Raw genomic sequence first — 22,648 nt, 5'->3', positions numbered from 1 at the left:
AAACATACTGCACTGTGAGGGGCGCTGCCACTGCTTACTAGAGAGCGCACTATAGAGCAGCCGCCTAGATGCAGCACAGCGCCCCCTTGTGGACTGATTACTTCCTCACAGCGGCCGCATTTCATTACGGAAGGTTCAGCAGACACTATTGGGCAGTGGTCACTCGCGTGTGTCATCTGATTGGTTAGCAGTCGACCAATGGGTACCGCCCCCTTGATGCTGATTGGCCGCTACTTAGCAGCGTAGGCAGGTCAATCGGTGTGGCGGTTGTAGATAGTTATAGCGCATGGTGTGGGCGGTAGTCACTGAGGCGACATGGCGCACTATGCTGTGTTGGAAGATGAGCTGCGTCTCCTGGAGGTCCTTTCCTACATCATGGTTCTTATGGGAGTCATCACATTCATACTTCTCAGGTTTATCCAGGTGCCGTACGGACGCTATTCCAGCTCCACGTTCGGACCGCTGGTGCCGGTGCGCTTGGCCTGGTTCGTACAGGAGCTGCCTTCCCTAGCTGTGCCGGTGTATTACCTGACCGTCCACAGAGAGGTGGCGGCGCCATCCAGGGCTCTGCTGGTGGCCTTTATCTGTCACTACGTCCAGCGGTAAGGACTGCCGCCCTGCTGCTCCTACACCCGCCTCTTGTCTGCTGTTGTGTAACTACTACCCCGTCCGTGACCAGAGGCTGGCGGGCTGCTACAGCGTGTGCTGGGAGATATAGATATATATAGTGTATAGTTCTAGTGTTAGAGGAATGTGCAGCACACAAGTCACAGTCCCAACCCCCATTGTGAGGACTATTATGTCCCATTACTATTGTCACTATTTTTATATGCTTGGCTCCTAATTTTGCTCCCCATACACAGACACCCTGCCTTGGATATTTGAATGTTGCCTAGTAAGGGTATGTGCACACTATGAAATCCTGACGGGACACCCGTTGCGGATTCCGCAGTTCGCAGCCACGCGCATCTCTGCTGCTACCATAGACTCAATTCTATGGTGTGCCAGATTCTGCCATCCACCTGAAGAATGGGTGGGTTCAGCGTGGCCGCCAGAGTCTGAGAGCTATGGAATCTGCGATGGGCATTCTGTCGGGGTTCCGTAGGGTGCACATACCCTTAGATGGATATTCTGCTAGTCTTCCGTAATACATGTTCCTTTCCCTCTGACAATTCCTGGAATATTTTTCTTTTGGCTGTAACCATGTTTTCCAGGACTCCCTAGGGCGGCATCCACCTTCTGCAGCCACAGAGAATGAATTGCCATGTGTTCAGATAATGTTGCCATAGAATTTTGACAGATCTGAATACTAATGTAAGTAAGCGCTGATCTGCAAGGTCAGGGCTTGCTTACGGTGTCTATTACATGGATTAATAATCATGCAGCAAGGGTGCACAGACATTGAAAGCCGTTTCTAAAGTGACATGCCACTTAGCCAAGCACTGGCAGCGACACTAACTAGAGATGAGCGAACCTGGTTCGAGTCGACCCGAACGTTCTGTATTTGATTAGCTGGGGCTGCAGAACTTGGATAAAGCTCTAAGGTTGTCTGGAAAACATGGATACAGCCAATGACTATATCCATGATTTCCACATAGCCTTAGGGCTTTATCCAATTTCAGCAGCCACCGCTAATCAAATGCCGGAATTTCGGCTTCGGACCGACTCGAGCATGCTCAAGGTTCGCTCATCTCTAACACTAACCCCTTTCTGCATGAAGTTCCAGTGGCAGTTGTATGCAGAGGCGAAGAGGACATCGGGGAGCGTGGAAAGGTATGTACAAATTTATTTATTTTTTTTACACATTCCTCAGCCGTGCATTGCCAATACACATAGTGATGCATGTTGAAAGACAACGATCAGCCGATGATCATTTCTTCAATTTCCTTCAGCGATAATCTGCCGAATTGGCCTCATTGGGCGGATTATCGCTCCATTTAATAGGGCCTAACACTTTCATGACCCAGCCCAAAATAGGGTTGTTTTTTTTTTAGCTACAGGTAAGGGCTTGTTTTTTTTCTGGAACAAGTGTACTCTTTAATGGCACCTTTCAATCTACCATAACATGTACGACAGAACCCCAAAATTATTTTAGTTGGAAAAAAATGCAATATTGTAACTTTTGGGGGTTTCTCTGCATAATGCACTTTACAGTAAAGGTGACATGATACTGTTATTCTGTAGGTCAGTCCTAACACAACGATATGCAAGTTTTAATGTTTAAAATTTTTTTTGTTAGCAAAAAATTTTTAAAATGGCCCTGTTATGAATCTTAATAAAGTTTTTTTTTTATTTTTTAGCAGTCGACAACAGGATAGCAAAGCATTGATCAGTGTTATTGATGTTCTGCACATAGAGCCTGCCTGTGGCAGACTATATATGCAGAATGCCAGCTGGACCGCATGGAGAACTCTGGTGGCCTGGAAAAGCAATAGAGACCCCTGCAATTGCACTGTGGGGGTCCTGATCAGAAAGTCCATAGGAGCTGCTCCTACCACAATCACACTGTGATCACAGCACTAAAGGTGTTAATGACGGGCTGCAGTGCAATCGCTGCAGCCTGTCATTAGCGGGCTTCATTCACTATGAAGCAAACTCAGCTCCTGAGCTCGCCTCATAGCGATGTATGCAGTCTAGACGTACCGGTACACCCAGGGTCATCTGGTGACAGGTGGCCGTGATGTACCGATACGTCCTAGGTAGTCTAGGTTTTAAGAGCACAGAAACGCATGTAATTTCCAGGCAGTCCCCATGAGATCACAAAAAAAAAGTATTCCAGGAATTGTAGAAAGGAACATGTAAATCAGGTGAGAGTAGTAGAATATCAGTCTTTATCAATGTATAGTATAAAGTCTAATAAACATCCTGATGTGCCATGTTTTCACAGCACGCTTATCTTCCCATTCCTGATTCGTGGTGGAAAGCCGACTCCATTAGCTTCATTTTTACTTGCATTTATTTTCTGCTGTTACAATGGATACCTTCAGAGCAGCTATCTGTGCCAGTATGCCCAGCTACCTGATAACTGGATATATGACCCCAGATTCATCATTGGTGAGATATCCATATTCTATTAACAAAACATCCTAGGGCTATGTTCACACAACGTAAGAGACCGGCCGTTACGTGACCCGGCCGGTCTCTGAAAAGATCATGTCAGTTTTCTACAGCGCTGCTAGGGATCCCTGCAAGAGTGTATACTATGTGTATACACTCCGTCCGTGATTCCCTCAGCCTGCAGCACTACAGAAGTACCGCAGAAATCACGGCCGTTGTTACAACTTACGTAGTGTGAACATAGCTCAAGGGTGCGTTCACACGTACAGGATCTGCAGCAGATTTGATGCTGTCTTCAGGTATTTAATAACATTGATATAAAATCTGCTGCAGATCCTGTAGGTGTGAAGCTACCCTCATGCACATGTCTGTAATTTTATTCTTGGTGTCAGTGCTTTCTCAGGTAAAGCCCAGTGAAGCGTACAATCCAGGGGAATATGTTCTGCTGCCTTTTGTATTTTTTTTTGTAGCATGAGGATCCATAAATATTAGTCGTGTGACTTTTAGCTCCTCATAATGGCATGTATGATATGTATACCTGTAGAATCTGGGTGTACCTGCAGAATCTGGGTGTGGAGCACTTATCTGATAGCACCATAATCACAGTTGCCTAGAACCTGACTCCACCCAAAATGTGGAAATTCAGGTGCCAGTTTTTCAATCTCCCACACTCCATTATATCATGTTACAACCCCTGGCAGAAGATATAGACTCCTCAAACGTTAAAGGACAAGTGCCAGGAAAAACTTTTTCTCAGTAATTGAAGCACATTACAAAGTTATATAACTCTGTAATATGCTTCAATCACCTAACTGCCCCCCTTCCCTGTCTTTTCCCCCCTCAACCCACCAGCAGGAAGTGTAAGAAACTCAGATACCTAATTACTGTCGTCACCAGGCTCTTCTCTCGGATTCTTCTTGTGACAATGAGTCATCAGCAGGAGGGCTGCTCTAGCTCCTGTTACACCAGCCTCCCCCTGCCTTGTCAGATGACTCAGCTTGCTCAGCTCTGATTGGCTGAACAACTGCAAGCCATCTGAGTCCGTGTCACTTGCTTATCTTCTCTCCGACTGACTCCCAGCACATAGGCAGCCTCCCTCCTTCCCTCATACTCCTGCGGCCAAGTAGACTTAGTGAGTGAAGGAGTCATGTCACTAGGGAAGATAAGCAAGTGACATGGACTCAGATAGCTTGCAGTTGTTCAGCCAATGGGAGCTGAGCAAGCTGAGTCACCTGACGATTCAGGGAAGGGGGAGGCTGGTGTAACAGGAGCTAGAGCAGCCCTCCTTCTGATGACTCATTGTCACATGAAGAAGCTGAGAGAAGAGCTTGGTGACGGTGACAACAGTAATTAGGTCTGTGTGAGTTTCTTACACTTCCTCCTGGGGGTGGAGGGGGGAAAAGACAGGGAAGGGAGGCATATAGGTGATTTAAAGAGTCACTGTCGTATTTTTTTTTTTTGCAGAAATCAATAGTCCAGACGATTTTAAGAAACTTTGTAATTGGGTTTATTGGCCAAATCTGCCATTATCTGCATGTAAAAAGCCTTTTCCCAGGTCCCCCCCTCCTTCCTCTTTTTCATCCACTCTGAAAAATCTGAAAATTGTGACTTGTTGCAGGAGGCGTCCCCTGTCTGTTCCTATAGAGAGGGGAGGGGGGAGGAGGAAGGAGGGAGTTAGCCGGCAGCAGAAAGCAGAGAACAGAGGATTACAGGCACGGAGCTGGGTGACAGCTGTAATCCGAGCTCAGACAGGTCACTGGTGACTGTCACAGGAGATATCCCGTGAGGGATTTGTAGATTAACTCTTTGTTGTCCTGTTTTGGTCTTTTCTTTAGCTCTCTCCATAGGAGAACAATGAAGACAGGGGGGAGAGCTTCAAACTGCTTTTTCATGATAAAAATGCATTTTTCGGATAATAAACCCAATTACAAAGTTTCTTAAAATCGCCTGGACTATTGATTTCTGCAAAAAAAAATTTCACGACAGTGACACTTTAAGCACATTACACAGTTATATCATTTTGTAATGTGCTTCAATTACTGGGAAAAAGCCCGGGACCGCGGCTATTAGCAGGCACGGTCTGATCGCCGTGCCCGCTAATCAGGTAATCTGAGGCAGCTGTCAAAGTTGACAGCTGCCTCCGATTACCGGAGGCAGCCGTTCCCTGGTGTCTAGTGGGGGAGATCGCTCCTCCGTGTCTGCAGCAGCCGAAAGCAAACGAGTGCCGATCTCATTGATCTTTGCTGCAAAAAAAAAAAAAAAAAAGTAAAAAGTATTATTAGTAAAAAGCCCCCTCCCCTAATAAAAGTTTGAATCACCCCCCTTTTCCCATGTTGTATATATAAATAAATAAACGTTTGGTATCGCCGCATTTGCGTAATCGCCCGAACTATTAATTAATCACATTACTGATCTCGCACGGTAAATGGCGTAAGCGCAAAAAAATCCCAAAGTGCAGAATTGCGCATTTTTGGTCGCATCAAATCCAGAAAAAAATTTATAAAAAGTGATCAAAAAGTCGTATATGCACAATCAAGGTACTGATAGAAAGTAAACATCATGGTGCAAAAAATGACACCTGACACAGACCCATAGACCAAAGCATAAAAGTAGGGGTGGTCCGAACAGAGTTCGGTTCGGGTTCGTATGAACCCGAACGCTCGGCAATGTTTCCCGCTGTCTGCCCTCTTCGTGGAGAGAGTGGATGCAGCGGGAGGACCGCCTGGAAAACTGGGATACAGCCATAGCCAAAGGCTGTATCCCAGTTTTCCAGTCGGTCCTACCGCTGTATCCACCCGCTGCACGGAGCGGGCAGACAGCGGGAATCTGATGCAGAGCGTTCAGGTTCATACGAACCTGAACCTCGGCAGTTTCGGACCATCCCTACATAAAAGCGCTATAAGCCTGGGAATGGAGCGATTTTAAGGAACGTATATTTGTTAACAATGGTTTGAATGTTTTACAGGCCATCAGATAAAATAAAATACATGTTATATATCGTTTTAATCGTAACGACTTGAGTAACATGCAAAACAAGTCAGTTTTACCCCAGGGTGAATTGTGTAAAAATAAATACCCCAAATAAATAAATAAATTTAAAAAAAAAATTCAAATTTTTTTCAATTTCACCACACTTTGAATTTTTTTCTGGTTTCCCAGTGTACTTTATGCAAAAATTCAGCCTGTCATTGCAAAGCACAATTAGTAACGCAAAAAATAAGGGATGTGGGTTTCTAGGTGGAAAAATGCAAGTGCTATGGCCTTTTAAGCACTAGGAGGAAAAAACGCAAAAACAAAAATTGGCCCCGTCCTCAAAGGGTTAAAAGAGGGTTACCCAGTTTTTTTTTTTTTACGCCATATTAAATACACAATAGCAGAGCATGTCTTAAAGTATTGAGCGGAAATTATTTAAATTACTGGCATATGTTTTACAATGGTAATTTGCATTTCTAACCAATACTGCTCTACAAGCACAATTCAGTTAAGGCGGCACATAGAATTGAATACAGTGGTCCTTGACAATTCTCCACAGCTTTTCAAGAAAGTTGGAACTACCTTGATGAAGAATATTGTTTACCATTTAAAGAGTTCAGGTGTCATAAGCAAGAAAGGAATACCTGGATTTTTTCCCGTCTGTATGATTGGGAAAACATAATTCAATAACTAAAATTACCTGTAGTCTATGGTATCATACCTAAGTCGTGTGTGGGACTATACAGGTCACTTCCTGTGGTGGTGGTGGTGGTGGGTTGTTTTTTTTTTTTTTTTTAAGAGAAAGCATGAACTGCATTTTGAGAAAAAGGGAGACACCTAGGAGCCACAGGTTTAGGGTGTATTTACACATAGAAAATGTAGTAACATTGCCTCTTTAATGCATATCTTACAGGTATAGCACTATTTATCTTTGGAATGCTTATTAATATTCATTCTGACCGTATACTGAGGAATCTAAGAAAACCTGGAGAGACAGGATATAAAATACCCATAGGTAAGTTGTCGTCCAAGGTAAATTGTCATAATGAATATACACATATATATAAAATAGATTTAATTTAGATCATCATATACCCACATTTTCTAGCCTCCTGAGTGGCATATAGAAGCTGTAGCCATTTCACTTTGAGTCTATTTGTGATAACAAAATCCCAGCATTTTTTTCATTCCAGCAAATAAAATGAAAGGTTTGGTCTATAATATATTTTCGTGTACATAAAATTTCAATAAAAATATGTTTGAGAAGAATCTAACCTGCTGTTTCCTGCCCATAGCGCAGGAGACGCTGAGGAGGAAGGTAGTTTTCTTACTTTTACTGCACTTCTCCATTAAAGGGGTAGTGCGGCGCTCAGCAATTATCACAGAATAACACACTTTTTTTTTTAATCAAAGTTATTTTTATTAAACATTTTCAGAAACAAGTTTTCTCCCAAAATAAACAAAATTCCCCAGGAGGGCATACCCTAAACCCCCCCCCCCCACCCCCAATATTCCCCCAACTCCACAGACCATAAAAATATATAACTATATAGAAGGTGCAAGAGTCCATAGTTCACAACAGTACTTTTACAGCATGAGTGTTCACGAGCAATCAACCCAGAATACAACAATAAAAAAAAAAGGAAAGGATCCAGTAGGCCAACAAGCCCACATGTGTCGCATGTCCACTGGCAGTAGATGAGAGTAACACAAAAGTGAAAAGACAGAGCATTCTACGAACTTATGTGCATCTTAGCTCAACCTATGTGCGGGAACCCGGGGGGGGGGCGAGCTCAGGAGCAGCCATCCACCTTCCCCACAACTTTTCAAATTTCTTAGTAGCTTTTCTCTTTTCGTGTGCATACCTTTCTGTACCAATTAACCAGTTTACCTTAGCCACAAACTCTGACACAGTAGGGGGGGCCTCGTCCAGCCAATGCTGTGCAATTAGTTTACGTGCCATGAACAAGATGCGCGCAACTGCAGTCTGCTCCACCACATTTACGGCCAAGTCATCTACATACCCCAGTATATAAACCAGAGGAGATTGCTGCAGTTCCACCGCATAGGCTTTATGTATGGCCGACTTCACCCCCCCCCCCCCCCCCCCCCAGTAGCGGAACAGCTTGGGACGACGCCAGAACATATGTAGGAGGTCTCCTTCATGAACGTGACATCGAGGACATATGGGTGTATCCCTGACATGGATACGGAAAAGGAATTGTGGTGTGCGGTATACTCGGTGTAATAAATATAAGTGCGAGAGACTCTGCTGCTCACCCAGGGATAGTCTGGGTGTCATCTCTAGTATTTCCTTCCATTGACCTTCTTCTATGGGACCAATATCTGCCTCCCATTTTTCCCTCAACATGAGTGGGAGCCTGTCTAATTATTTAGAAACAATGTGTCTATAAAGACATGAAATAAGTCCCTTGGTAGATTCAGAGTCTCCCACAATATTCATGGGCGGCAGACACTGCACCCCCGACCCCAGCAACTCCCCCTCCGCTTCACATGCATGGCGCAATTGCAGGTACAGGTAAAATTGCGTATGAGAGAGAACATATTGACTCCGTAACTGATCAAAACTTTTCAACTGACCGCCGTCATATAACTGCATTACTTTCCGGAGTCCCACGTCCCTCCAGGTGGAAAATCCCTCCAGGAAATAGAGATCCCCTAACCATGGGGTGTCCCAGATAGATGTGTATGGTGTGTATCCCGTGACGCCATATAGGTCCCTAATTTTCCACCACACCTTATGAAGGAGTAGCAACGTCGGCACTTGTGCGGTGAGGATTACTACCCTTTTAGCCTCCAGAAATTCAAACAAATGGTCAGTCCGTAAATGATGTCCAAGCAGAGTCTTGTTCTGGTCCCCACCATCATCTACATCCCACCCCTTTAGGTGTTGCAGTTGGGCTGCCAGGAAATACATGGCTGCATTGGGGACTGCCAGGCCTCCATCGTCCTTAGGTCTCTGTAGCGTTTCTAATTTAATACGTGGATGCTGTGAGCCCCATATCAATGCACGGAAGAGAGCATTGATATGGGCTGCCAGGAAATACATGGCTGCATTGGGGACTGCCAGGCCTCCATCGTCCTTAGGTCTCTGTAGCGTTTCTAATTTAATACGTGGATGCTGTGAGCCCCATATCAATGCACGGAAGAGAGCATGGATCTTATGGAAGATACGAGAAGGAAGCCACACAGGAGAGTTGTGCAGAATATATAATAATTGTGGCATCCAAATCATCTTCACCAAATTTGCCCTGCCCACCACTGACAAAGGTAATTTGCGCCAGACAGCTAGCTGCTGCTGAAATTTACAAATCAGGGGTGCCATATTCAACTGCTCATAAGCTCGAACATCTCTAGAGACAAAAACGCCTAGGTATTTGAAGGAGGTAACACTTTTCAGCGGAATGGTAGGGTCCAGCTGCAAACCACCCTCTGAGTCTATAGGCATAATAACTGATTTGTCCCAGTTTATAGTAAGACCCGAGTAGGTGCCAAACTCATTTATTATGGACATGGCAGTAGAAAGGGAGGAGGAGGAGTCACTGAGATAAAGTAATAAATCGTCGGCGTATAACGCCAGTTTATCCTCCCTCGACCCCCTCCTAAAGCCAGCCACTCCAGGGTGCGAGCGCAACAGGGACGCCAAGGGTTCTATCGCCAGCGCAAATAACAACGGAGAGATCTGACACCCCTGTCGCGTCCCCCGATGGAGCGGAAAGGAAGATGACAGTCCCCCGTTAATCCGCAGGCGCGCCACTGGGGCTGAATATAACAATTTTATAGATGACATAAACATCAGACCAAATCCCATTCTGTCGAGGACCGCCCACAAATATGGCCATTCGACGCTGTCAAATGCTTTGACAGCGTCCAATGAGCAAACTACCCTGGCCCCTGGATTATCCACCGGCAACTGCAAATTGAGATGTAGTCTACGAATGTTTAGGGCCGTTGATCTGGCAGGGATGAACCCAGTCTGATCAGGGTGTATCAAGGATGATATGATCCCAGAAAGACGGGTGGCCAGAGCTTTAGCTATGATCTTTACATCGACTGGAAGTAGAGAAATGGGCCTATAGGAGTCAGGAGTCATGGGGTCCTTCCCAGGTTTGGGTATGACCACAATTATTGCCTCCTGCATGGATGTCGGCAGAGTGCCCAACTCTAACGAGGCCTTCCATAATTCCAGCAGTTTAGGGAGCAGGGGTTTCCCTACCAATTTATATAATTCAGCCGGCAGCCCATCCGACCCAGGTGATTTGTAATTGTGCAGAGAAGCTGCTGCAGCTTCCAACTCTTCCAATGATAATGGGGTATCCAAAAAATCCTGCTGTTCTGATGTTAGAGTCGGTAGGGGTATGTCATTTAGAAACTGCACTAGTTGAGCTTGCGTCACCTCCACATGAGACGAGTAAAGCGTCAGATAAAAGCTACGAAACACCTCCAATATGTCAGTCAGTTCCGCAGAATAACACACTTTACAAAGTTATACAACTTTGTGATGTATGTTATGTCTCCCCCCCCCCCCCCCGCACGTGTACCCGGAAGTGTGGTGCGCTATACATACCTGATCCGTGTCGAACGACCCCGTCCGCCATCTTCTTCAAAGACGTCATCTTCGGGAGGCCGGCCGACCCTCTCCTGCCAGCCCCCGCCTGCCGCGTCATAGCTGTGCTCAGCCGCGATTGGCTGAGCACAGTTATGCTCAGCCAATCGCGGCTGAGCAGCTGATGACGCTGCAGAGGGGGGCCGGCATGCGGGGCGGCTGCAGCGAGTCGGCCAGCCTCTTGAAGATTGCATCGACAGAAGACGGGGCTTGACACGGATCAGGTATGTATAGCGCACCTAACTTCCGGGTACATGTGGGGGGACACGGGAAGGGGGTGATTCACAGACATAACATACATTACAAAGTTGTATAACTTTGTAATGTGTGTTATTCTTGGAATAATTGCTAAGTGCCGCATGACCCCTTTAATTAATATGTTAATTAGGCAGTGTAGCGTCCCTCTTCATAAATGTCCAGGTGGTGCACTGAAGTGACATGCACCAGATGAATGTTCTTGGAGGGGTGGGCGCCAGGGGCTGTAGTACTACCGCACTATAGTGCACAGAACTGCCTGATTAGCATATTAAAGCAAAAGATTGCAGGAAAACGGCACGGAGGGTGAAGTTCAGAAATATACCTTCATCCACAGCACCTAATCTAATCTACTGTTAGTTTCCCTTAAAGAGTTTCACTTTTTTTTAATTTTTTTTATTCTCCCCGATGCTGCCCATGGCTCTGAGAGTTGCTCTCCTATATGATTTTTTTTTTTTTTTTTTTTTTTTTTTTTTAGTAAGGTTTCTAATAATCTGACCATTCCAGGCACTTGTAATTCCAGTATTTTGTATGCCCCAGACAAAACCATTTTGTCAGGTCTGCTTTCTTCTTAAAGAGAACCAATCATGGCCGAAATTTAAAAAAATTTTTTTTGCTAATAAGCTGTAAATTCATATTTTATCAATATTTGTAATTGGAATTATTTCATTTTACTCCCGTGAATTTACAATAAACACATTCTCTTTTCCTGTCTCGCGCCGGCTCTTTTTAAAAGAGCCGGCGCGAGACAGGAAGCTCCCGGCATGCTGAGCGGCGGGAAGGGCTCCCATGAGCCTTTGCCGCCGCTCTGTAAATACACAGTGATCCCGCGCTATACAGCGCGAGATCACTGTGTATGTCTACTCTAACTGGGCCTATTAGTATGTCCCTGAAGATACAGACTGCCTGTGCAGTCTGCATCTTATGCGTTTACCTAATCCTGTATAGCGGAGCAGTAAGGGCGGGGGCGGCCATCTTGATGACGTCACTGGTGCGTTCCAGCGCTGGAACGCAAGGGACGTAATCAAGATGGCGTCCGGCTTAGCTCACCGCTACAGAGGACCGGGTAAAGTATAAGATACAGACTGCACAGGCAGTCTGTATCTTCAGAAATAAACTACATGAAGATACAGACTGCCTTTGCAGTCTGTATCTTATACTTTACCCAGTCCTCTGTAGCGGTGCAGTAAAGCCGGGCGCCATCTTGATTACGTCCCTTGCGTTCCAACGCTGGAACGCATCACTGTGACGTCATCAAGATGGCCGCCCCCGTTCTTACTGCTCCGCTTTACAGGATTAGGTAAAAGCATAAGATACAGACTGCACAGGCAGTCTGTATCTTCAGGAATAGACTTAGGGACAGATAATCTTTTATTATAGGGACAGTTAATTTTAGGTGATTGGTCCTCTTTAAGTAAGTATCGTACTTACATGCAGGTATGCCACATTTTAACACTTGCCAAAGTTTCTTAAACCTCAACCTCTTTATTTTATTTTTCTACAGTAAATGAATGAGTTTGCAGTTAAAGAAATTTTTCATTAGGTGCAACAGACTTATGGTTTTCAGTTAATTGTGAAGAGGTGAAATTTTTTTTTTTTCCCGGAAATTGTTTCACTTCCTTGGAATTTTGTAGCGTGAGGTAGAACCGGTTACACAATTGAGTAATTGCTTTCAGTATTTGATGTAAAACAGATAAACTGCTCAGAGGCAATATGGAATATAAATAAGCATGTAACCCCTTAGGGACCAAGCCTATTTGGACCTTAATGAACAGGCTCCTTTTTCAAAATCTGACCTGTCTCACTTTATGCGCTTATAGCTCAGCGATGCTTTAACGTATGCTAGCGATTCTGAGATTGTTTTTTCCTAACATATGGTACTTTGTTAGTGGCAAAATTTGGTCACTGTCTTGTATGTTTTTTGTGAAAAACATCAAAATATTATGAAAAATTTGCACTTTACGAACTTTGAATTTCTTTGCTTCTTAAAAAAGAAAGTCATATCACATAAATTAGTTAGTAAGTCACATTATCAACATGTCCTCTTTATTCTGGCTTCATTTCGTAAACATATTTCACTTTTTTAGGGTGTTACGGGGCTTAGAAGTGTATCAGCAAATTATGAAATTTTCAAAAAATTTCCAAAACTGATTTTTTTTTTTTTTTTTTTTTTTTAGGGTCCAGTTCTTTTTTTTTAAGTTGATTTTAGGAGGCTTGTATACTGGAACCCCCATAAGTGACCCTATTTTGGAAACTAGACACCTTAAAGAATTAATCTAGGGGTATAATGAGCATTTTAACCCTACAAGGGCTGGAGGAAAGTATTCACAATTAGGCCGGAAAAAAATGGAAAATAGAAATTTTCCAATAATATATTTAAGATTAAAGTATCTCATTTTAATAATAAACATGAGAAAATGCACCCCAAATTTTGTAACGCAGGTTCTCCTGAGTACAATGGTACCCCATATGTGGGCATAAACCACTGTGTGGGCACACAGCGGGGCTCAGAAGGGAAGGATCGCCAATTAGCATTTCCAGTTCAGATTTTGCTGAAGAAGTTTCTGAGCGCCAGGTGCGTTTGCAGAGCCCCTAAAGTGTCAGCAGAATAAAACCTCCCCAAAAGTCACCCCATTTTGGAAAGTACACCCCTCAAAGAATTCATCTTGGGGTGTGGTGACCATTTTGACCCCACAGGTATTAGAGGAAAGTATTCAAAAGAAGACAGTGAAAATTAAAAAATAGAATTTTTCCAATAATATGTTTAGTTTTAAATTTCTCAATTTCACGAGAAACAGGGAAGAAAACTCACCCCAATATATGTAACGCAGGTTCTCCTGAGTAGAAAGGTACCCCATATGTGGGCATAAACCACTGTACGGGCACACAGCAGGCCTCAGAAGGAAGGGAGCGCCAATTAGCATTTTCAGTGCATGATTTTTCTGAAGAAGTTTCTGAGCGCCAGGTGCGTTTGCAGAGCCCCTGTAATGTCTGCAGAATAGAACATCCCCCCCCTCCCCCACCAGGAGTCACCACATTTTGGAAAGTGCACCCCTCAAGGAATTCATCTTGGGGTGTGGTGAGCATTTTGACCCCACAGGTATTGGAGGAAAGTATTCAAAACTAGACAGTAAAAAAGAAAAAAATTGAATTTTTCCAATAACATGTTTGTTTAGTTTGAAATTTTTCAATTTCACTAGGAACAGGGGAGAAAAAGCACTAACATTTGTAACGGAGCTTCTCCTGTTTACCATAATACCCCATATGTGGGCATAAACCACTGTATCGGCACACAGCAGGGCTCAGAAGGGAAGGAGTGTCATTTTACTTACAGGCAATATGAGTGTTTACTGGCTATTTGGGGTGGTAATGGACAATCTCGGGGTGTTTACTGGCTATATGGGGTTGCGACGGGTAATCTGGGGTGGTTACGGGTAATCCAGGGCACTTGACTTTGACGGGTAAAAAAGTGGCGGCACCATTTGGAACAAGCGATCAGTGGTATATAGTATATACCGCTGATCGCTTGCACTGGGACCACACCGGGTGGTCCCCGATCATTGCCCCATGCTCTCTGCCACCTCTGGTGGTGGAGAGAATGGAGCTTTGATCATTTTTAGAAATTCCATCACTGTGAACAGAGTCTGTTTACAGTGATGGCGGTGGCCATCTTGGATCAGATGGCCGCACAGGGAGGGGAGGGTCAGTGACCAGGTCACTAGGGTTAATTCTGGGGACAGGGGGGGACATGTTCTCATCTCCTCTCACCGTGGATTCACTGTGATAAAAGATGAAAGCGTTCAGCTGCGCTGGCAATGCCCGTTACCGGTGGCCGCCGTTATACTGTTAATAACGGCGATCGCCGGTGAAGGGACTGGCCGGGACTGAGCCCACACTCTGCCCCAACCCCTCAGCTACCTCCGGTAGCTGAGAGGAGGGGGCTGCGGGCATTACCAGCGCTGCTGCACTATTCTGCGCCATCGCCATAAAGAGCTGATGGCAGCAGAATAGAGCCCATCGCCGTAAAAATCCGTATCGGCGGTCACTAATAACATAATACATGTATTCTCTGGGTCACTACGGTTACGGCGATACCACATTTGTGTAGGGTTTTTTTTAACTATCTTTCTAGCAAAAACCCACAAACTGTTGCCGCATTGCAAGATCCATAGCGTTCTTATCTTTTGCGCGACAGAGCTGGTTTGGGTCTTATTTTTTGCAGTAAGATCTGTAGTTTCTATTGATACCAAGTTTTATATGTATATGACTTTTTGATCTCTTTTATAACATTTTTTAAAGTGGATTGATAAAATACAGCTATTGTTTTTATTTTATATTTTTTACAGCGTGTGTCGTGCGGTACAATTATTGATATAGTTTTATATATTGGGTCGCTACGGACGTAACTATACCAAATATGTATAGGATTTGTGTTTTTAATCACTTTTATGTCACATTTTATTGGGTATAGAGAATGTAATGCATCTTTATTGGGGGGGGCTGTGTTGTGGTTGGTGCACATTTTTTTTTTTTTTTTTTTTTTTCACTTTTTTTTACTGTACACTAGTGTAAAATACTTAGATCACTGATACATTGCAGTACATCAGGTACTGCAATGTATTGTATTGTATCATGCCTCATGCTGACAGGCAATAACCACGGCCACCCCTGTCAGCATGAGGCATCTCCATGGTGACCCCGGGGACCTTCATGGAGGTGACCCCGGGATCACCATGGAGACATCGGAGGATCGGACGGCGCCGCAGGACATCGCGATCGCGTAAGTGACCCACGGCGCCAACCGGAATCCGTTAGATGCCGCTGTCATGGTTTGACAGCGGCATTTAACGGGCTAAACTGCCCGGAGCGGAGAATCCTCCGCTCCGGGCAGTTTCAGGGGGGGTCAGCTGTCACACTGACTGCTGATCCCCCGCTCTGCTGCTGCCGCCGCCGGGCGTTAATTTATTCCGATGCGTCCGCCGTTAAAAGGCGTACGCATCGGAATAAAGCCCATTAGTGGCTGCCGTGAAAAGGCAGCACGGTGGTCACTAAGGGGTTAAAGGGGTTTTCATATACACAACATTTGAACCCTGTTGACAGGTGCTGCTCCAACCACTTTGGGCTTCACCAATCATGAGAATATGCGTCTTATGCCACCCGGCTAAATGCAGGAGCAGTCGAGCATGCTTACTGCCACTCTGTTATTTATGTAACAGCATTTGTGCTGTAGACAGCTGTCGTTGGCTGTTCCATTGATTGGCGATACACTTGCTTAACCATTACTTCCTTTAAAATTGGGTCCTTGTGCTCCCACCAATCTGACATATATCAACCATTCTCTAGATAGGCGATTATATTATTATGAAAAATCCCCACTCGTACCCTTAACATTTAAGACCATTTTTACTTTTGGGTTTTCGCTTTTTCCTGCTCTCCCTCTAAAAGGCAAAACTCAACTTTCCATTTACAGAGCAATATAAGAGCTTATTTTTTATTTTTTGAGGGACCCATTGTACTTTTGTAATGGCATTCTTCAGTTTACTGTAAAATATATCTCAAAACTGATGTTTGTCAACAACTATGTATTAGACAGGTTGAGTCGAAAGTCTCAGGACACCTTTTTATTTCAGATACTAAAGGGAAAATGGCATATCTGAATATCCCAGCAAGTAATGGGACATAGCCTATGTTTTAGGCTATGTCTTGAACATGACCAACTATCTGATTGCCGCAATGAATTTCTGAGACAATTCTGGTCTTCTTTAAAGCGACTCTGTACCCACAATCTGCCCCCCCCCCCCCAAACCGCTTTTACCTTTTAGATAGTTTCTTTTAATTCAAGATCTGTCTTCGGGTCCGTTTGGCAGGTGATGCAGTTATTGTCCTACAAACAACTTTTAACCTTACAACCCCGTGCCCTATGGGAGTATCTGTGGCCTAACTTTGCACCACCCCTCCGTCCCTCCTCCCCACCCTCTTCATCATTAGGAATGCCACTGGAACATTCTCTCCATGCTGAACATTGCACAGGTCCTTAACAATCCAGCCCATGTGTCAGGCAGCCACAGGTGGGGAATAGGAGGCAATCTGCCTGGAGCATTCCTAATGAGGAGGAGGGTGGGGAGGAGGGACAGAGAGGTTGTGCCAGCCTAATGCATACACAATGCAGGCCACTCCCATAGGGCACGGGGCTGCCAGTTTAAAAGTAAATTTTTAGCACAATAACTGCATCACCTGCCAAACGGACCGCATGACAGATCTTGGACTAAAAGCAGCTATCTGAAGGTACAAGTGGTTTTTTTGGGGGGGGGGGGGGTCAGATTGTGGGTACAGAGTTGCTTTAAATATGCTATTTGCTGCATTTTTTCCCATTGGGGAAAAAAACATGCCCTTGTTCCAATATGGCATCTTTCAAGGTGGTGGCCATCCTTCGGACATAAATCTAACTAATCCTCAAGGGTATATTAATAGCTGGAAACTCTTTGTTTATACAAATGAATATTGTTTATTTTTAACCATTTTTAATATATGAAAACCTACAGGGCCTCTGTGGTGCAATCTATGTAGCATAAGCTTCACTTGTTTGATACAGAAGTATCTTAATCATCACAGTCAATATTATGTGGAGAAGGGAAGGAAAGGTCTGTGTGATACACCCAGCCGATGATCTTAGAGCTTAGCTACATAGGAACATCTTGGCCGTAGGCTGCAGGACCATGTGCTGGATTTTGTAACCTGTAGAGTTGTTATGGTAAAGCAGACTCTGCAGAGATGTCTTAGACAAGGATTGCTCCGCTTGTGGCACTTTTTCAGATCTTTGAATAGTCGTGGCACTGTGATGGTAAGCCGAACTGCTTCAAACAGAGGCTGCAGTATTGTGCCGTGCACAGGATTTCTCCTGTCACTCACATTAGATTCTGGCTGTCTGTAGTTCAGATTGCAGGGATCAGATGGTGTTAGACACCTTTATTACAATATACTAAATCGTTTCAGTGTCACATATAAGTTATCTTTTTATACTACTCTCATTTAAAACTATTAAGCATTGTTATATATGTGTGTGTGTGTATATGTATGTATATATATATATTAGTGCAAACATCAAATACTATGTTTCCATAGATCATATGTCATTCAAAAAGCACATCTCCTATGTATAGTCTAAAAAGTCAAACTATGTCAAACATGGTGTGGCACGAACATAATAAATATGATAAAAGAGTATAAAATCAAATGTCTAACCAACAGCATACAAAGATAAGGTCCATATGAGAGTGAAGATAGGAATCCTTGTCCTTAACTTGGGTAGATAATGTATGTGTAAATAATTCATCTGAGGATGTCCCGTGGGGAAGGGCCAGATCGTACTATTTGAAAATATCAAATCAAAAAATTTCTTAAATATATATTCTGTTTTCTTGTAATATTTGTTGAATAGTATGATTTTGGAACAATTGTCTTTGTTTGTATTTTGTTATGGTTGGAAATATTTTTCTCCGTTAAGTTGTCTGACTTTGGTTAAAGACTGGGCTTGATATTTCTTTTCTAAAAAAGTTTTTGAGTATTCGAGCCTCTGTTTTAAATTACTCTAAATACTGTAGGTACAATTTGGTTTAAGATGACTGCATTGGCTTGTGGGTATATTGAGCAGCCATCTTGGAAGATGGCAGCTCAAGAAAGGAATAAAGCTCTTTTTTTATGTTTGCTTACGATATGTACTATAGATGAGTTTAGAAGTGATGAGGAGATCCAGAAATTCTACTTGATGTTGACTGATGGATGGAGTGAGTTGGATAATATAGGTGTTACTATTCAGCTGTCGGATGAATGTTTCAAGGTCGACCACAGAACTGTGCCATTCAAGAATGATGTAGTCAATGTACCTTCGCCACAGAACCAGGCTTGCACCCAGCTGGGGTAAGATCATATGTTTCTCTCACATAGGCATAAAAAGATTGGCATAGCTGGGCACAAACCTGGTACCCACAGTGATACCAGTGATCTGCAGGTAGTGGTCTCCCTCAAAATAAAAATGGTTGTGCATTAGTATGAATTGTATGGCCTGTAAAATAAATTTGTTCTGTTGCTATTTCACCTCTGTTTAGAAGAATTTTTACTGCTTCTAGGCCTAATGATTATGTATAATGAAATTGCATCTAACGTGGCCAGCAGATAGTCCGACTACCAAGTGATGTTCTCTAGATGATTTGGGTGAAGTATCTGTGTTTTATCTTTTAAATAACTGGTGGTTTTCTGTACATAAGTCAGTATAAATCTATCTCTCTATATATTGTGGTAGATTAGCAGTCAGGGACCCAATCCCTGAGATTATTGGGCCGCCAGAAGGGTTTTGACTGATCTTGTGAAGTTTGGGGAGACAATAGAAGATTCTCTCTCTTGGGTGCCAACAATGAATTCACATTGCTTTGAGGTCAGGAATGTCTTTTTTTTTTTTGCGACCCCACACATAATATTTTAGGTTCCTTACTAAACTGTTGTAGGATCTGCCTACAGAGGACTGATCTGCTATCAGAGACACTGTCTGACAGCTGAGCGAGCAGGAGGCAGGGCAGCATTGATTTTTCATGAAGAAGAAAGAGGAGGAAGGAGTGGTGAGGTGTGCCAGAGTGTGGCACAAACAACTCCTCTTTGACACTTCACACAAAATTACCGAAAGGCACCATTTTACTACGGGACTGCCATCTACAGCACACCGTCAGCACCTTAGGTAGGGCCTTGGAGCTGACAGATTCCCTTTAAGGGTGCGTTCACATCTACCGCATCCGCAGCTTATTTTTCCGCGGAAATCCGCAGGTCTGGTAGTGCAGATTTCAACCTGCGAGAAATCCGCGTATGTGTGCGTTTTGCGGTTTTTCCGCAGCAAGTTTAACGCAACTGAAATGTCAGTTTAGAATGAGAGACATTTTAAACTGACATTTCAGTTGCGATAAACTTGCTGCGGAAAAACCGCAAAACGCACACATACGCGGATTTCTCGCAGGTTGAAATCTGCACTACCAGACCTGCGGATTTCCGCGGAAAAATAAGCTGCGGATGCGGTAGGTGTGAACGCACCCTAAAGGGAACCAATCATGCCAAAAATCACCCTAATGATAAGGAAACGTGCTGGCACATCACCCAGCACGCTTCCCAAACATCCCCCTGTACCCTCCGTGCCCCCCTCTATTAGACCGTATTCTTACTTTTATGATGTCCCGCGCTGTATGTAAATTCCGGGCAAGTGGTCACGGTGGGCGTATCTGGTCATGGTCCTGGGCATATCTAGTCACGGTCCTTGGCAGTAGAATCGCTGTAATCACGCCCAGAGGGGCGTGATTGAAAGACCTGCTTTCTGCCGACGTCACCCGGGGCCTGAGTTCCACGTCGGTGGTGCGGCAACGTCTTAAGCACGCCGCGCATGCGCTGTGTGGCGGGAGAAGATGCTGACGTACTGCGCATGCGTAGCATCCTGAAGACGTCGGCACGCCACCGACGTGGTTAAAATAAATAAAGAGATGACTTCAGTCTGTGTATTAATGGATCTTGATTAGAGATAAGCAGATCACTGATGTTAACAAGGAGACGCACTTCGTTTGATCTGCGGTCCGCTCCATAATACCGCTGGCTCGTCAGCGCTGCTCCGCTCCCTGCCACTCCTCCCAGGATGCCAGGAGAAATTTGATCCAATCCTGCCGAGGTTGAGCGTCAGGGAGCGATAGTGCTGACAGGCCCGCAGCTTGAGCGCGCAGATCAAACGAAGCGTTTCACTTCATTTACATCTGTGGTTCGCTCATCTCTAATCTTGATGCTTTAGAATGGGGTGTGTCTTTTTGTAGTTATGTCACCAGCTTATAGTTCAAAGATTTCTTCCATGTTTGCACACCATGATATATATATGTATAGTATGGAACTTCTGAAAATGAATTGCCTTTGCAAATTCCAATGAATGTCTTTTATGTTTTATTGTTTTTAAGGTGGACTCTTCGAATATGTTTCTGGGGGAAACTTTTTTGGTGAAATTTTAGAATGGTCAGGGTTTGCCATTGCTGGTTGGTCTATCCCTGGAGCAGCTTTTGCTATATTCACGCTGCTAGTACTTTTATCGAGAGCACAACAACATCACCAGTAAGTATTTTTCTCTTCCTGGACCGAAATCGTTAACCGTACTTTGGGATTTCCTGCGCATGCCCAAGATTTCAATCCAGAATTGATGATTGTAAACCTTCCTGGCTTGTCAATCATGACTCCGTAGGCACGATTACAAGCCAAGCTCTGACTAGTTAAGACTTACTACACAGTTTTTTGTTTGGTTACTCGACCTAATAAGCCAACACTTCATTACAAGGAAAGGGAGGATTACAATGTTAGGTAACAGAAGATCACACCATTCACTCTATGTGATGTCCCAGCTCCTCTCACCTCATCCCCAACCCTTTGCAAAAATGGCACATTCCCTTATAACTTGTATTGATCTGGTGGTATTCCTGTATGAACTACTCATGATCAGAATTAACTCTGACTTTTTCATATTGTTCCAGATGGTATATTGAGAAATTTGAAGACTATCCAAAAGCCAGGAAAATCCTTGTTCCGTTTATATATTAATTTGTATAGAAGATGAACAAAGACCAGAGTGCCTTTAATCTCCTCAACATAAGCCTGCTGCTGATCTGAGCTCAGAAGACTTGAATTTTTCATGTTTTATTAAAGGAAGTTTAGTGTTTGTTTTTAAACATGCCTTTTTGTGCATAGTGTTCTGAGGGCTTGAAAATGTCCTACCTCATTTTACTGTTGTAATATATTGTTTAAAAGATATTGTCAAGAATGTTTGTTCTGTTTTTATTCTTATTTTAATCCAAATTTTCGCTTTTTTTGAGGAGTTTGTCGTTTTTATGCTGTTAAATTTATTCCGTAGGTTAGTCCAGTTGAAGTAGTGTTTATATGGTTTTTGTTATAGTCTACTACTTTTAAAGAAATTAAAACCAAATTATTAAAGAAATTTTGATTCGTTGTGCCATATTTTGATTTATATATATATATATATATATATATATATATATATATATATATATATATATATATATATATATATATATTTATTTTTTTTTTTTTCTCCATGCACCGTGATTTGAGGTTTTACTCACTTTTAGTGCCCTGTTTTTTCAGAGATTTATTCCACCTTTCATTTTCCAAAGCGTCTGTGAGGAATGAAAAGTGGAATCTGATTGGTTGCTAGGGGCAACTGAGCCAGTTTCACTTTACACCATGTTTGATAAATCTCCCCCTAAGTGACCAAAATTCAGCAGTTCTAGCATTTAGTTTTTATTTTCTTTCACTACTTTCACCATGCAGGATAAATAATTATTGTGTTATTATTTATTAGTTCAGATGTTTCTGGGTGAAGGGATACTAATTATGTTCTATCTTTGTGGTTTATGTTTTTTTTATTTGATGGGAATGCCTTTCATGCATGCCTAAGCCGTTCACTCATCTCTAATTACAATCCAAGTCTGTGGGACTTTTAATTATTTTGTATACCAATTGCTTTCGCTGCACAGAATAAAAATGAAAGAACACAGCACTAGGAGCTGCACCGCCCTTTTTTGTTTTTATTTCCCAGTACCTGGTGAAAGAGAAGACCATATCCCAGAAATGCCATCAGCTTAATAAAAGTGGCCAAATCCCAGTATTATTTACCATCTGGTATCTCCTATCTACAGTATAGTGTGATACTAC

At 43.4% G+C, this 22,648-nt stretch overlaps 1 protein-coding gene across 4 annotated transcripts; it reads left to right on the top strand.

Annotated features, from left to right (window-relative positions):
- Positions 1–218: 218 nt before the first annotated feature.
- On the top strand, positions 219–21,867 carry SRD5A1 (steroid 5 alpha-reductase 1). 4 transcript variants are annotated; one of them, XR_011361690.1, is made up of 6 exons: positions 219–602; positions 2,888–3,054; positions 6,944–7,045; positions 18,637–18,829; positions 19,039–19,123; positions 20,887–20,971. XR_011361690.1 is itself a non-coding variant. In XM_069958148.1 (5 exons), exons 1-5 carry the CDS (start codon positions 316–318, stop codon positions 20,927–20,929), a joined length of 792 nt encoding a protein of 263 aa, XP_069814249.1. In that variant the 5' UTR covers positions 219–315; the 3' UTR covers positions 20,930–21,030. The 4 variants fall into 4 exon arrangements, 3 of the variants coding, with proteins under 3 accessions (XP_069814249.1, XP_069814247.1, XP_069814250.1); XM_069958148.1 differs by lacking the exon at positions 19,039–19,123 and having other exon boundaries at positions 20,887–21,030; XM_069958146.1 differs by lacking the exons at positions 19,039–19,123; positions 20,887–20,971 and adding an exon at positions 19,212–19,630.
- Positions 21,868–22,648: the final 781 nt, after the last annotated feature.

The sequence above is a fragment of the Dendropsophus ebraccatus genome, chromosome 2 (genome assembly GCF_027789765.1).
Source record: "Dendropsophus ebraccatus isolate aDenEbr1 chromosome 2, aDenEbr1.pat, whole genome shotgun sequence".
Lineage (NCBI taxonomy): Eukaryota > Metazoa > Chordata > Amphibia > Anura > Hylidae > Dendropsophus > Dendropsophus ebraccatus.
Note: the sequence above shows the minus strand (reverse complement) of the source record. Positions and strands in the feature narration are given on the sequence as shown.